This window comes from Diplotaxodon limnothrissa, linkage group LG7, assembly GCF_057381915.1.
Source record: "Diplotaxodon limnothrissa isolate DT_005_m linkage group LG7, D_limnothrissa_male_GT1.1, whole genome shotgun sequence".
NCBI classification, from domain to species: Eukaryota; Metazoa; Chordata; class Actinopteri; order Cichliformes; family Cichlidae; genus Diplotaxodon; species Diplotaxodon limnothrissa.
The window spans coordinates 35,249,863-35,266,367 of NC_140602.1; the positions used below are offsets into that span (position 1 = coordinate 35,249,863).

The following is a 16,505-nucleotide window of genomic DNA, read 5'->3' on the forward strand; positions in this document are numbered from 1 at the left end:
CATGCTATGGACACACAGTGTGAGCACTCAGGTTGCACAGAGCAGCGGGCCGTATAGTATGAGACCCTGCATCGTGACCTACGAACTTCTAACCCCTACGAGTCAATCGTACAGTTTGAACAGGAGCTGAATAACACGACTGAAAAAATTGCACAGTGTATGCCCAGCTTATTGCAGCAAAACCACGGGAGGATTCAGGGTCACCTGAGCAGGCCATCAGCCTACTAAAAGGATACAGAAAAATCCAGTTGAAATAGTGTTAGTTGTCATCACTGGTGCTGGTGGACTCATTTGAACACCTCCGAAATTTGCAAACGCGCAAGTATTCCTCTTCTTCCTCCAAATCCTCTCGGGACCTTTTCCTCGTGCCTCCAGTTTCATGGTTGTCAGGCTCTTCATGGGCATCTTCAAAAAGTTCATCATTACTGCTCTCAGAGTGATCATACACAATTGAGCTGGTCCCCGAATCAGAGTTTGCGAGCCTGGATTTTTTGCTATTAGGCTTTTCTTCATCTCCATCTTCCTTTCTGGACCTTTTCGTGGATCCAACAGGCAGCGGTACCTCATCAGCAATATTACCAAGATGAGGACAGCCCTCGCTATCAGTGTCACAGGCAGAGATAGAGTCAGAGTCATCATCAGAAAACTCCTTGCTCCATCTGATTCTTTTGTTTGGTTCCACATCTTCCACATCCATCTCTCTAGACCTCTTCCTGGATACACCTGGCTGAGGATCCTCTTCTGGGATGTACGGGTGAACATCCTCACAGTCTTCAAATGCCTCATCAGAATCGTCATTTTCAATGCCGACAACAACAATAGCGTTATGATCATCATGCAGTTCATTGTTGTCAACATTGGCATTATTGTCTCTCACATTAATATTGTGATTGTTTACATTGTTGACATTGCCGTCATTGACATTGTGAAAGTCAATATATAAGACATCATATCGATCCTCTAATTCATCTAGTAGCTCAGTCAGCCTCCAAAAAAAGATATCATAGAGAGTAACATAAAGTCTTTCCAGTAAACCCCAGAATCCACCAACAGGTTCATAAGCTGGCTCCTGATCTCCTCTTGGAAACATTTCTGGGTTAACCTGTCGGCCTGCAAGATCATTTTATCTTTTAATTAGCATTCATAAATATCTGCTGAAAATCAGTTTTTCATCAATTTTACAACTGAGTACATGTGCTTACCATTACGGTTATTTTGTGATCCATCTCCGCTTCCATTCATTTTGACTACAAGGAACAGAAAACAACAATGATCACTAAAAAACTCAGAATGTTCAGCGAATTTGCTTTTTTTGTGATAACTTTAGGCTACGTCCACACGTACACGGGCATTTTTGTAAACGGAAATTTTCCTTTTTCGTTTAAAAAAAAATTCCCGTCCACATGTGCAGTTTTGAAAAAATATCTCCTTCCACATGTAAACCCTAAAAACAAAGTCAGGAACATGCCAAATCCTAACTGTGTAGAAATATTGGCCAATCAGAAGTCTAGAAGCCTGGGAGGAAAACCTCACAAAACCTTACGTACTTCTGAAAGGTTTTTGTCTTTTTCTGGAAAGGCAGCTAATGTTGTGTTACTTTCAAGTGCCTTCATCATTTCAAATGTTAATAACTAAAGACAGCATTTTAGCTGGTATAGACTCACAACTTTGGAATGGACAAAATGCATATAGCATACATGAATGTAAATTTTTTAAATTACATTTATTGCAAACCGACGTCAGGATTTGTGTTGTGAGAGCATCTGTGTTGAATGATGCTCACTCTGATGCCTCTGTCTTTCTAAATGGAGGGACAGTAACTGTGTGTGTTCATGTAAGCATGTAAAAACGGCAGATACTAAGATTAACAGCAGAGCTTCTGTCACTCTAAGATATGATTAAGAACATTTTCTAATTTATGTATAATTTGTCAAATATTACAACAGCTGACAAATAGTTAAGTCTTCATTTGTTTTCCTGAATAATAGAGCCACATCATCCTCTCTATGATGTAAAATATAGTCTAGACTTGCACAATGTAAAGTACATAAATACTGTCCTGGCAGGCAGGAAAATCAGGCTTTATATTTAAGTAAATGATCTTAAGTCTATAAAATGAAATTTGAGCTTACTTTAGTTCTTGGTAAATGACAGAGCAGTTAATCCTCAGGGAAATGTAGAAATTTCACTAAATAGTCGTCTTCCTTCATACGGTTGCAGTGTCTCTTCAGTTTTGTTTTCATATACTGATGTTTTCATTCAAAACATGTTTAAATGCTGTGATGCCATTCTAGCATCATAGACTGCAGAATGTACATAGATTCTTTTTACATCAAGTTGTATGCACAGATTTTGATATCTTTTATATAGAGACAAAAAATACTTAAGACAGAAGTGAATCTTAAAAACTAAAGCAGTCAATGTGTGTTTTTTTTTTTTATTCTAATAGTTACTGTAAAGTTCTACTCTAAGAGATTCATCTTGGCCTTTATGCAGGATTAAAGCTCAATAATGAGGACACACACAAAATATAATACATTTCTTTATGATTGTTAGGCAAAAACAAAGAGAACCCAAAGCTATCAAAACATATATCCACAGTCTTATTCTTGCTCTGCTCCCTAATTTTCCCCTGGAGGCATCACTATGGCAACAAAACAACATGCATTAAATGACGTTCCAAACAACAACCAAACTGTTTTCAGTGCTTAATATTTAACATGTCTTCATTATAAACTGTATTTGTGCAAATCAGTGATGTTGATGTGCACAGCTGGGATTCAGACTAAGGAAAGGGTTAATCCAAAAATTAGGTTTTATGGCAGCTTTGATGGATGAATTGATGGATGGACGGTGCATAGCAGTCAGTTTTACAAATGTAACAAAGGAAAATACGACATTTAAAATGACAACAAAATTCCACATTATATCTAAATGACCATAAAGTTTATTGTGATAAACTGTGTAATACAAGCATGTAGTTGATGCAGTAACTGAGGACACAATGTTACTAAAACAGTATAATCTCACACATTGTCTGTGACATACAGTTTGTTAATACTGAGTGGTTGTTGGAGCAGGAATCCTCAGAACCGCAAACTCCACGGTTTGCGGTTCTGAGGAGCAGAAACTCCTTATTGCAAAAATAAGGAGTTTTGCAATACTTTGCAAAACTCCTTATTTTCCTGTGCTATGAAATTCTGGGAATGGGAAATTCCTGAGGAACGAGAAAATCTGTACTTTTCTCAGTCGGCATGAACTTTGACCTTTTCTTCGGATGTTTAACTATATGGGTTTTCCCTGTCCTATTGATGCAAGCCTGTTCATAGTTTCTGTACTCTAAGTGACGAGGCAGCAGTGGAGCAAATGAGTATAAATACCAGCACCTTTTCCCTCAGTCAACCATCACAAAGGAGCTGACAAGAGTCAACGAGAGAGTCAAAGGATCTGACCACCTTAAACCACTCAAACCTCCTGAAGATGAAGACGTTCAGCGTTGCAGTTGCAGTGGCCGTTGCACTCATGTGTATTTGCATTCAGCAGAGCTCTGCCACATTTGCTGAGGTTACAGACTGTGTTAAATTCATGTAATGTGCTTCTTCTGCATGAATTTGTTGTGAAGATGCTAAGATCTGTTTTCTTTCTCTACAGATACGAGAACTGCAAGAGCTACAAGAGGCTGTGAGCAATGACAGTCCAGCTGCTGAACATCAGGAGATATCAGCTGACTCATGGGTGGTGAGTTTCATTCAATAAATGAATGAATGAAGACAGTAATTGTGAGATCTCTCAAATACAGGAAGATGTTTAAAATAGACTGTGCACTCACAGCTTTACATAAAATTAGAAACAATGAAGTGACTTGCAGCTGAAGATAAACTCTCTGCTCTTCTCCTCTTTCACACAGATGCCGTACCACAGACAGAAGCGTGGCATTAAGTGTCGCTTTTGCTGCGGCTGCTGCAATGCTGGTGTCTGTGGATTGTGCTGCAGATTCTGAGAATATCTACCTGCGATTATCACATCAACCACTAAATATAGACTCTTATACATGAAATGATTTAACTGCTTAGCATTTGTTAAAGTCTGACAGTGTTTCTTCATCTGGTCGTCCTGCTGTATCAGTGAACAGTGTACCAAGCATTTGGAACAACAGTATGTTATTATATTAAAAAGTTCAGAGTCACTATACTATAACATGTGCTGTTTTTTTTTTCTGTTTCTGTCTGACAAGAATTAAACATTAATGGAAACCAGTGACATGAAGCTCCTGTTGTACAGGTTTTGTGCTGATATCAGTTAAGAGTTGTTGCCTCATACTCTTGCCCATGTCGTATGTGGTACAACCTGTTAATAGAGCCAAGCCATTGATAGCAAAAGTAAAGTGAGCATATTTTCCCATATTTGTAATTATATGAGTGGGGAGCATCTCATCATCATTCAATTTTACCACTAATTATGACAAAAATGCAGTAATGTACAATAGCTTTGAGCTGATGGACTGGTTCGTTGGTTATTTGAAAGTTAAACCAAGCATACTTTTTTTTTAAGAATGTAGAAGTGTTAGATAATGTTTCCTAGAAACACTTTCTATACAAGTTCATTCATAAATGTTTTAGACAACCTTATCTTGACAACCTTTCACTGAATTTATTTGGAGGTGTTTTCACGGTGTGCATATGAAGTTTCTAAGCTGCATGATTAATGCAGGAATCCCTCACACAGAAGAAAAAGAGAGAATAGAAAGATTTGAGTACAGCAGAAATTTGATACTGGACATAATAATAGAAAACATCTCAACAATACTGAGAGACGTTGCACTGTGGTGAAACTGTAAAGTAGGTGTAACACTGTGTAATGCTGTTTCAGATAATATCTGTACTGTATGTGCGCTGCATTCGTTCTGCAGAACATTTAAGCAAAAATATTTCACGACACTTCAAAAAAAGCTAGAGTAGCTGTATCATGTGGATGTAGCGTATCACAAACAGGCTCAAAGCCAGTACAACCAAACGTGATCAAACGTCAGGCCAAGGTGGAACTGATTCCTATCTTCTGTAACTTCTACAACACTGTCCAATAGAGACACATGAATGAAATGCAGTGTCATTAAAAACACTGATGATTTTTTTTCATATTGTTCATTTTAAAATTTTTATATATTTACATCTGAATAAACTTTTAGGCATTACGCTGACTGATTGATGCAGAATTCCCATTGGACTGTTCCCATCACGACCCAGGTGATCAGTCTCTCGATAGCTTTTCCTCTGGTTCCTGCTCTCTGCTGACACTCCTAGCTCTAGCCACGTTCTCCATTCCATCTCTTTAAACAAATTCTTATGAATAGTTTAACCATGTGCATTGAATCTGCGTTTGGTTCTAAGCCTTCTGGACCCGTCATTCGCGGTCTACTTGGGCCGGGTCCTCAGAAGGTCGGGTAGGCCGGAAGTAAATGGCTGTGAAACTGGACGGTCTAGCTTTCTGATTAGCGTCACCGCTGTCTCGGTGTAGTTTAATAAACTCGGCCGCCTGCTCCCTGCTATCTAAAATATAACAGGACACTGGCGTAAATTCTCGACCATCTCACACTTCTATTTAATCAGTTTTCTGTTTAACGTTTATTCAGCTGTGTGAAAACCAAGGAGGAACCAAGCAGATATTTGAAGTTTACACAGCTACATTCTCGCTGGAAAATATGTTAAAAGTTTATTTTGTGACCCATAAAGAGTAATAAGAGTAATATTAAAACTTAGTAGTGGCTGCCATTGTTGGAAACTGGAATTGGCTGGGCTGTGCTATGAATTCTGGGATATGGTTGGCCACGAAGGATACACCCGACCCATCCTTCAAATTCGGGAAAAGGAGGACGCATTTGTTGGCTGCGTTTGGAGTCTACGAATTTGGACAGCCTTTGGTGCGTCGCTCTGACGTAATCGGCCTACAAATGCTGCCTCCGGAGGATGGAGCCTGTCACTACCCGATCCGCACCAGAAACCCGATCGGTACCACGCATGCGCAAATCTTACGTCACTTCCTCTCTTTGCCAACATTGCGACAGTTAATGTATTTGAGTGACACGGTTAGCACCCAGTTAGCTCATAGCATGCTTTTCTCCTCAACAGAGAGCGTCCCCTAATCGAACAACAGCTCCGTAAAATAAGAAGAATGGCGCCTAATTACAGACTTAATAATACTGACTTAGTAATATGTCACATGAAGATTCATCAGCCAGATGAAGTGTTTACTGACAATTGACAGCGATAGCGGACATCATCATTACTATTCCAACAATCCTCTCCACACAGACAATCATAAACACACTCGACTATCACTAAATCAAATTTAACACGCATTTGTAATGACGCTCGTTCATTTTACAATAGGGCTCATTCGCTCAGTCACCAGGTGGCGGTATCCTCGTACACTGGGGAGTAAACTGCCATTAAACGAAACAGAAGAAGAAGAATACTTCTGCACATGCACGGTACGAATGAGGTAGACCCGATTTGTACGGTCCGACTTTGCACATGCGCAGTAAGGATCGGGGAGTCCTGATCCGTAACTATCGTTTTATTTTTCGTTTTTGTCTACATTATATTGAAATGTTTCATTACTCCAAACAATTTAGGCGATACTTATTATTCTTAACATCTTAACAGATATTCTGACCCGTAACTATTGTAAAATGCTTCGGCCGGAAGTAGACACCTTTCTCACATGCATGTGTAACCGGTTTCTGCGTCACCCCACTGCAACAGTTCGGCCCAAACAGACTCCTCGACTCTGCGTTGTGTTGTGTTTTTAAGAAGACAAGGAGTCTCTGATCGATCGTTACCACATTATTTGCTGAATGGAAACAGCGGTGTTTTATCAGTGCAAAGGCTCGCCACACACCACTCCAAACAGCACACTATGGCAGAACATCCCATTAGCATTCTGCTTTAGCATACAGTTTTACACAATAATAAACAAATGAAAAGTACATAAAACGGGTGTTGTGGACATGTGTCCACTACGCCCTTATTACACTCGGTGCCCATCAGTTAATCAAACATCTTTTACGTGTCTGTACTACTTAGCTACATTGTGTGTGCAACAATACAACTCACCTCTCGTATGGCTACGGCAGACTGGCAGCGATTACTGCAGCCAGCCTCACCTAACCAGCCACACCAAGAGAGGGCAGTGTTGCCAACTCCTCAGTAAGGAAAATCGCTGTTGGTTGTCCTAAAAGTCGCTAGAAGTCGCTAAATGACGTCATCGCCTAATTTGCATAATTGGTCATGCTAATCTAACTGTAACCTATGTTGTTGGAGAGAGAAATAACATCGTGGAAGAGACATAAAGTGAGTAAAAAACGTCCTAAAAGCATTTAGAGTTTATTTAGAACTACAAATTAAATTTCTTTTAGCAATTATTGGTTTTTTTAATGTCACAATTCCAACCCTGCTCCTTTACCTGGGCTTGGACCGGCAAAAGTGACCCAAAATAGGCACTCTGGTGGAGTTACTTTGTGTGTGTGTGTTTATAAGTAGTTTTAAACCTTGTGATCCACAAAACAGCATAAGAGTAAAAGAGTAAAAGAAGAACTGACTGCGTTACAGCACCCGCTGCTTGTTGAGAGTAGCGCTTTCACGTCTTTTTTAGCGACTTTTTTAAGAAAAAAAAAGTAGCTAAGGGGTCTGAAAACTCGCTAAATATAGCGACAAAGTCGCTAAGTTGGCAACACTGAGAGGGGGCTCTGTTTCGCCATTACACTGACATTTGTGGCAAGTGGAATAATACCACATAAACACTGTTACACATGGTACCAATCGGGTTTCCGGTACGGATCGGGTAGTGACAATTGACTACAGTCAATGGTAGTGACACAGCCCATGAATGTGGACACCCCCTTTGTCTCACCTTAATTTATTTTCTGTTTTATTTTGACAGTCTATCATCTCGTGTGCCTTGTGTTGAGTTTAACTTCCCTTGTCTTGTTATTCTTGATTTGTTCCTGCTGTGTTTCCCACCTTACCTTATGTATGCATTGCATCTCCTCTTGCCCTTTGTTGTGTCCTCTCCTCCTTTCCCTGTGTTTCATGACAGTTTGTTTTATATTTGGATGTTCTATATTCCTCTGAGTTATGGTGTTAAAAAACGCCACAGGGATAGCAGGCTGTAATCAAAGCTAAAGGTGGTATAATGCAGTCTTCTTATTTGTTGTTGTTTTTTAAAGTGTATTGTGCATAGTATTACACAACACTGCATAACCATTACATAACTGTGACATTTTCTGGACATGTTTGCTCAAACCCACGATGCAGACTTGGAATTGGGGGTTTTGCCAACATGTTCTCAGAACTGACTTAAAATGCAATTTCAACTGCAAACAAAGGGCCTCAGCAGATTTCTGTGGTTATTCTTACACCACATAAAAAACAGCAAGACTTCCTGTATTTTGTTTTATGTTTACTTGTTTTCACCTCAGGCTTAAGACTTCCTTTTTAGATAAGACCAAATATTTTTTACATGAATATTTAAAACATTTTTCATGAAAGAGGGACCATAAAAACAATGGTGATAGAGAGAGGACACAACAGTTTCCTGTATTCAGCATTGAATGAATCTCTCTATTAAATGACCGACTGCTGGAGTCAAATCAAACTTAAAGCCAGCAGCAAACCAGCAGCTGTGAAGCCTCATGACTGACCTACAGACAAATGTGACAAAAGTTGTGTGTTCAATCTTGGTGGACTGAGCTGATATACGATCGCCTCTAGTCACCGTTTTGATGTTTAAGGAGTGGGCAATCTGTCCCCTATGGTGTTCCCAAACAAACTTCAGACAAGCAGACCTCTGGCCCACTTAGAGGACAAAGGGGAGATGGAGGAAGGGCTGGAGAGAGAAAAGAGGAAGACAAACAGAAAGGGAGAGTAAGCGATGGAGAACTGCTTTTAGGCGTAAACAATAACAATATAAAATCAGCATAAAAAAGAGGAAGGAGCAAGATTAAAGGAAACAAAAGAAAGGGAGGAGACAAGTAGAAATATGACAAACAACAGGAAAAGCTTCGATAAATAACTATCATTACTGGCAATGGGAGGGTATGTGCCAGAGCTGCCACTACTCCCCCTAGAGGATACATAGAAGCTCCTAAAGAAAGAAACACTGACATCAGTGCCTTAAAGTGTATCTGAGAAGGCACACACAAGGCAGGGTGTAGAAAACTTCCCCTTCCCTGTCTGTGCTCAGTTAGAGGAAATGCTTTGTGGTGGAAATTTACTCGTTTTCTTGGTACTATTCCACCAAAGACCTTTAATTAAAATGAATTTAAACTTTAACCCTCATCCAATAAGGAGACTACTGACTCAGAGCCAAATTTTATTTTAGGAAACATGAATTCATACATGATCTTTTTATGCATGAAAAAGCTTCAGTAATTTCATGTAGCAACTCGTAAGCCATCTGGAACTTACCGGGACCATATGATATCGCGCAAACATGAGCAATGCATACATTTATGCAAAACTAAGGCTATTTAAACGTCATAGTCAGTTCTACGTTTATGGCAGGGGAAGGGCTAAAAAACTGACAGGAAGTGAGTGTTTATTCTGCAGAATGATACTGATGCAATCGCGATTAACCAAGAATAACGTCTTCATGTGTCACGGTCCGGTGACCCAGGACCATGACATCATGACTGCATCATGTTTGTGGCTCTTAGATGCGGTGCCTTTTGAACACAAAAGATTAAATGATTAATGGTGGAAGGTTATTAAACATATACAGAAATAAAGAACTGTCAATAGACTTCAAACTGGTTGGTGAAAATGGACAAACAAACAGGCTAATAATAAATAAAATAAAAATAAATAAACCAACTTTCTTCCAGTTTGTATATAATACAAAATGATGGTGTTTACGTCGTAGTACTGTATGAATGCTGCACTTTACAGGAAGTTAACGCACCTCATTTGGTTCATGCTGTGATCAAGTTAACTGTGACAGCTGACAGTGTGTGATACGTTAAATTAGGAACCATGGCAAACAAAAAGCCAACAAATACTTCCATCAAATATAAAAGTCAATGTGGATCTAGGTGCCTTTCACTACATGTTCCATGAGGCCCGTCCACTGAATTAATGATAGACGTAGCATCCGTGAAGTCCATCTATTGGTTTTGGGCTCTGCATTTTGAAGTCTCAAAGTCTGGCTCTATAAAGCCTCTATCTTGGGTTTTCACAGCTCTAAGGCATAGTGTGAAATACTATACCCCATGATTCAGCATCTTGTAGAGTCACTTAAAGCAGCACTTACTTCAGATCATGATTTATCAGCTTTCTCAGTCTCTGATGTTGTTATAGGAAGATTTTAGCCCACTCTTCTTTACATTGCTTCAGTTTATTGCAGTTTGCAGACATTAGTTTACCCACAGCTCTCTTTATGTCCCCCACACCATTTCACTCCCGTTTAGGTCTGGATTCTGACCAGGCCATTGCAACACTAGTATTTTTCTATTTTTCAGTCATTCTGTTGTAGATTTGATAGTGTGCTTGAGATCATGGTCCTGTTACCAGGCTTTACTTGTGGAGCAGCCGACCTTATGTTTGAGACAGGAAAACATCAGTGTTCATGTGTTCAGTGTTGCTCATGAGTAACTCATGAGTTCATGCTTAACTTAATGACCACAAGGTGCTCAGGTCCTGTGGCCGCAAAACAAGCCCAAATTATAACCCCTCCACCACCGTGTTTGACACTTGGTATAAGGTGTTTTTATATGCTGTTTTTGGTTTTCACCAAGTGTATCACTGTGCATTATGACCACACATGTGGTCTTGTCTGGCTAAATGACATTGTTCCAGAAGTCTTGCAATTTGTTTAGTCCTAAGATGTCCTGCCATGTGGTTTGTAACGGGAAGAGGCTTTCTCCTGACAATCCTTCCAAACAGGCAATATTTGTGCAGACCAACAAACTGCCCAAATTTCTGTTGGTCACACTTCCTAATGATAATTTGTTTGTTTTGTTCGTTTGTTTTGTTAATTTATTTCAAACATGTGAACAATATACAGGTACATTTAGTGAAAAATATTTAATCAAGTGCATTTGCTAAGTGGAACCGGGCTGCCACTTACCTTCTTCAATCCTGTTGAAGCTGTAAGGGTGCACTTAGTTTAGGGCTGCACAGAGTCCTGTGAACTTCATTTTCACATGAAAGCATGTGAAAATGAATGCTTACACTTTGACCTTTTAATACATTTATAATAATGTGTTGAATCTACCTCTAAGACATTCCAACTGTGTGTGTGGTGGTGTTGATCAAGTGGGACAAAGGTAAAGGTGCTGCTAAGACCGTCCGTCCTGCTGTTTCTTTTTGCAAAGATAAAACCACTACTACTTCATAATAACCCCTGACTTCATAAAAAAAAAGACTTGCATTTGCACTTTTGAATCAATGATTGGGTCGCTCAGTAGGTTATAATGAACTTGTGTTGAAATTAGGTGGAATTCAAAATGGTATCAGTCTGAAAAGGCCACTTGAGTTCATTAATTTTATCAATTTAATTTAGACATCAAGGGACACTTTTTAAAGGCCACTGGATGACCAGATTTAAACAAAAACAAAGTGCATTTATATTTGATGTCCGGTGCTGTGGTAACAGTTACTCTGTGACAAGTGACTTGGCTTCTTCTCAAAAGCCCAAAAGGTTTTTTAATGTGTTTGAAGTTATTGAGGAAGACGGGGGATGGCTTTACCGACACCAGGAAGGAAACAAAGGCAGAGAGACTGGGTCACCTAGATGGAAATGAGACCGTGGACACGGTTGTTTCAGATGCTGCAATAGCAGAACATACGCCGTCGCCTCACAGTAACAAGGTTTTGGGTTCAGATCTGCTGGTCGGTGTCTTTCTGTGTGACGTTTATGTTCTTCTTGTTCCGGCTGAAGTCCAAAGACATCCCTGTTAGGTAGCCTGGGGATTCTAAACTGGCCGGGCAGGTGAGGTAAATAAGGTGCTGTATTGAATGTATAGGTTTTGAGTGGTCAACCCTATTTTTAAAAAACCTTTATAAAATGTAAAATCTTATTCCAGAAAGAAACCAGGAAATATGAATTTCAAATCAAGGTAGAGTATCTCAAATTTGTGACTCTTAAGGAGTTCTTGATCCTTGCACCATGTCATTTCCTGTGTCTTTCCCCTCATTTCCTGTCAACCAACTTTTGTGCTTTTTGCAATTTCATATCTTAATAAAAAATCTTCTTCTGAGCTCATATATTAATATTACAACATAACTCTATGAGCTAGCTTTATACCATTACTGTAAACAATATTTATGTGACCAAATTTGTGGTAGAAAGCTTTTAAAAGCTGTTGTGCATGATATTTATTTTCAAGACTTTTTCCTACATTGGCACTTTAACACCTTGCACTTTTAAACCTTTCTACAACTCAGAGTGAGTCATGTATGTGCTGGGAAATAATACAACAGGTAGGCGGGGGGACAAACAGACAGAGCGAGTGAGAGAGAGAGAGGGAGAGAGGAAGTGGTGAGGATGCTCTACAGTCGCTGCAGCACTTGGCTCCTCATTTCACCACAGTCAGCCTAAGAGCTGATATCACACAGTATTTCTCTGTCACTGCCTTTTCCCAGACACGCATTGGCCAGTTTCTTCACAGCACCATGCCGATCAAGGTGAGTGAGAATCTCTTCTTTTTTCCGCCTCTCCACTTTGTGTTAAGGGGGGCAAGCGGTCAACTTTTCCATCTTAATCTGTGCCATCTTAGCTGTGAATGTGTCATTGTTTTAGCATGTGTGGGCCATTCGTGTGCCTCTTTAGAGGGAAGATATGCTGGCGATGGTATCACAAGAGGAAATCAGCTCCACTTCCTTTTCGTCAGAGAAAAATAAAATGTGCCATAGCCAGCTGGCGAGGAGTTGCCATCATTTGCATGCATGCAAAACAGCTGCCGTGTGTGTGCTGTGTGAGGAGGGTTCAGGTTTAAACATTCACATGAACTGACTGAGTTAAATATAGGCCTTCAGTGAAAGCACCCAGCTAAAAGTAGACATCAATTCAGAGGTCTTTTATAAAAAGCAGTGTAAAGGACCGGCGTTGAGTTCCTGTTCGAAATGACAGAGTTGTAAAGAAGTGATCACTCAGATGTGTGTGAGTTTGGAGGATGTTAGCAATACTGCTGACGTTTGTTGCATCATAATGAAATGTGTTTCTAGTCTAGACTATATTGAGATGAGGGCCTGTGGGCTCCACTCAGGGTGGAATGTTTAATATTTTAATATAACTTTTATGGACAATATATGACAATACCAAAAGATCCATCTGTGCATGTTCAAGCAAGAATGTCATACTTAGTTATACAGTATAGTGTCAGAAAGTGCTTTATAACCCAGTACATGGTATATAAATGAAGGACATAACAGCAGCACAACGTTTCAAGAAAGGAAAGAAACAACACTAAAATGTGAGATAGAATATTCCAGCTCAGAAGTAACAAATGCATCATCAGCATCAACAGTAGTAAGTTAGTGTAAAGTAGCTTGACTTATGCTAAATAATATTGTAATTTACAAAATGAGCCTCAAATTCCATAAAAAAAGAGACTGGAAACATGCTTATATTAATGGATCTTCTTTATATAAGGAGAGAAGTCGCCATCTTTGACTGTTAGAAAAAGAATCAGGTTTAAGACGTGATCACATTAGCTTTGCCTTTCAGTTGCCTTAACCCTTTAGAGCCGATCGGAGCGGGCACGCTCTGTTTTGCGTAACTATTTTTAAATCCCGGTAGCACTGCAACCAAGTAAGCTAGTGCAAAAAATTTTTTTGCATATGAAACCGGAGGAGTTGTACTTACATCTTATGCCATCAGCTTGTCCTAGGTCACGGTTTCCTTCCACATAAAGCTTTGCAAAAACTGCATAAAAAGCGCTTGCAGGAACAAAAACGTAATATTCCAGAAACACGCTTTGCCGATCCGATCAGCTGTTCATAACACTTCCTACGTTGGAATAGACGTCAGCGCGAACTTTTGCATTTCCGCCATTACCTGCCCGAAACTGGAAGTGACGTCATTTTCGTGGAAATGTAGTCTTTTTTACCATCAGGGCCTCAGGGCCTATACTGGTCTTTGACTTTATGACTTTCTGTGTCGTTTCTGGGATGCTTAGGACTCATATTGCACTGCTGGAAATAGTTTATTTAGATGCAGATGCTGCTTTTTTGCAAATTCGTTTTTCCTGCAGTGTATAAAAATTGGTGTATTTCAAAAATAAAACTATGAAGACACTCAAAATAAATTTCCTGTGGTGGGAAACTATTTTGTGCAACTTTTTTGTATTTACAGTTATGAGGGATAAGCCTCTTAAATTTCTCTAACTAGAAATATATGTTAAAAAAGCAAAAACGATTTTCAATTTTTTTGTAGTTTATTGCACTTTTTTGCAATTTATGTAATTACTATGCACTTAATGAATACATATTATTAAAATCTAGGCTATAATGGTTGTATTGATGTATAGCAACTTGAAATGCTCCCAGAAATGGCTCCACAGCATGTAAAAATATAATATAAGCTCTGGCGGACTTGGTTTTATGGTAGGTCTTAAAGGGTTAAGGAACATTCAGCTTTTATATACAGTAAATGCATCACTATTGGCCCCTTTTAAGCCATCCAGGCATGAATATAGAGATAACTCCTAAATGTAAATAAATACTTTTTTTGATGGACTGAATTGTCTTAACACTCCTTCAGTGGCTGTTTGGGTTGGCGATGACTTCCTGTACCAAAGCTGAGGAATTCAAATATCTTGGGCTCTCAATTGGCTCAATTTTGGCTCTCCCTTAGATATAGAGTTAGTAGCTGGGTCATTTCTGACAAGCTAAGAGTGGAGCAACTAATCCTCCACATCGAAAAGAGCCAGCTCATTTGGTTCAGGTATCTGACTAGCATGACTCCTAGGTGAGGGGTTTTATGTCTTATCGGGAGCAAACCCAGTTGAGTTTGCATTGCATTACTAGCTTGGCCAAGCCTCAATGTCCCCTCTGAAGAGTTGGAGTAAAGTTGGAGTCAATATGTAAAGTGTTGCAAAGCCAAACCAAAAATAATCTACCAAAGAGTTTATGTCCATACAATTAACCTCATTCACTGATCTGATCCACTAGGTCAGTTTTTAATAATCTTTAGCAAGGTTTTTATATCTATTCAGCTTCTAATTTAAACATGCAAAGGAGAGCTGCATGTGAGATCCTTGAAAAAACAAGTTTTGCCGTCACGACCCCCTGAAAAGACAGTTGCATTCTCTTAGAGACAGACCGCGAAACCACATCCTGAAACAGTGCTTAAATTAGACAGGGGCTTGTCTGCCAGGATAGAGTTTTCAAATTTGCTCATTAAACAAGATGATGTTACTAGAAGAAAAGTAACTTGTGTTTCCTAATGTTGGTTAAAATGCTGGTGCAGTTGCAAACTGAATCACAGAATACCTCCAGCTGATGCCTTTATGTACACACGTAAGTCAACTGTGTTAGTGTTAGTGCATCTGCCCATTTTCTGGCACAAATATAATGCAGCTGTAACCTATATGGACTTGTTGCCAGGTTTCCAGATTATAGATTTTGCTGATTAAAGGTGTATAATTTATTTGTTACACTTACGTAATGCTTGAATCTCCAATACTGCTTATGTGCAGATTAATTTTTTCAATTGTTTCCATATTTGTTTGTTTGAAGTTTAAGTGGTTGTGTATGTTTTGAATGCACATTTGCATGAAAATACGAGGTACTGAATATGTTGTAATTTAATTATAAACCTTCCTGGAGTTTCATCCATGATAAAGAATGATATAAATATGTGGTTATGGGGAATTGCTGAAGTTAATTTTCACAGTTTTAAAACTGCATATATTTTCACGAGGTTGAAAGTAACACCTCACAATACAGCCCTCAACTTTCCACATCATAGTCCTACAGTTATTTTCAGCATCTAAAATTAGAACTTATGCAGAGTACAAGAAGGGAGTTTTTTCAGGATATTTGAAAGAACGGCAGGGTTCAATATATCCAGTGGCACAATGGCTTAGGGCCAGAAAAAAAGTATGCAGGCAAATTGGTTGGACTTCTGTTCAAGCCAAAGAAGGTCACCTGTGAATTGTTTCACATTAAAATACCAATACATGTCCTTTATCACTCCACCTGTTTGGATAGTTTGAAACAGTCTTTTTAGTTATTCAAATCCACCAGTGGTTTGTTGTACTCGGTTATAGCGCAACTAAATTAAACAGAAAGCAAAGTGAAATCTGTCTGTGTTAAAAGAAGCTTTTAGATCTTTAGATTTTGCACAGATGTCTATGCTGCAAGCTGACAGCAACCACCCAGTCTCTTTTTAGCAGCAACACCACAGAAGGCAGTTCAGGTGAGTTTAAAGTGGGGTACATGATTTACTCTATTATATTTACTACAAAGCTTCAGATTTATGAAATTAAATTAGCAAATATATTTGGT

The 16,505-nt window shown here is 39.1% G+C and overlaps 2 protein-coding genes across 3 annotated transcripts; one reads left to right on the forward strand and one right to left on the reverse strand.

The window, feature by feature from the left end:
• Nucleotides 1-259: 259 nt before the first annotated feature.
• Nucleotides 260-1,242, reverse strand: LOC146628665 (uncharacterized). The gene is made up of 2 exons (XM_085357988.1): nt 1,203-1,242; nt 260-1,110 (listed from the first exon to the last, which is right to left on the reverse strand). The coding sequence occupies exons 1-2, from the start codon at nt 1,240-1,242 to the stop codon at nt 260-262; spliced, it is 891 nt and encodes a 296-aa protein (XP_085214114.1).
• A 2,238-nt stretch (nt 1,243-3,480) lies between these two features.
• Nucleotides 3,481-4,000, forward strand: LOC146628666 (hepcidin-like). 2 transcript variants are annotated; one of them, XM_085357989.1, is made up of 3 exons: nt 3,481-3,564; nt 3,652-3,738; nt 3,908-4,000. In XM_085357989.1, the coding sequence occupies exons 1-3, from the start codon at nt 3,481-3,483 to the stop codon at nt 3,998-4,000; spliced, it is 264 nt and encodes an 87-aa protein (XP_085214115.1). The 2 variants fall into 2 exon arrangements, with proteins under 2 accessions (XP_085214115.1, XP_085214117.1); XM_085357991.1 differs by having other exon boundaries at nt 3,481-3,558.
• The last annotated feature ends 12,505 nt before the right edge of the window (nt 4,001-16,505 follow it).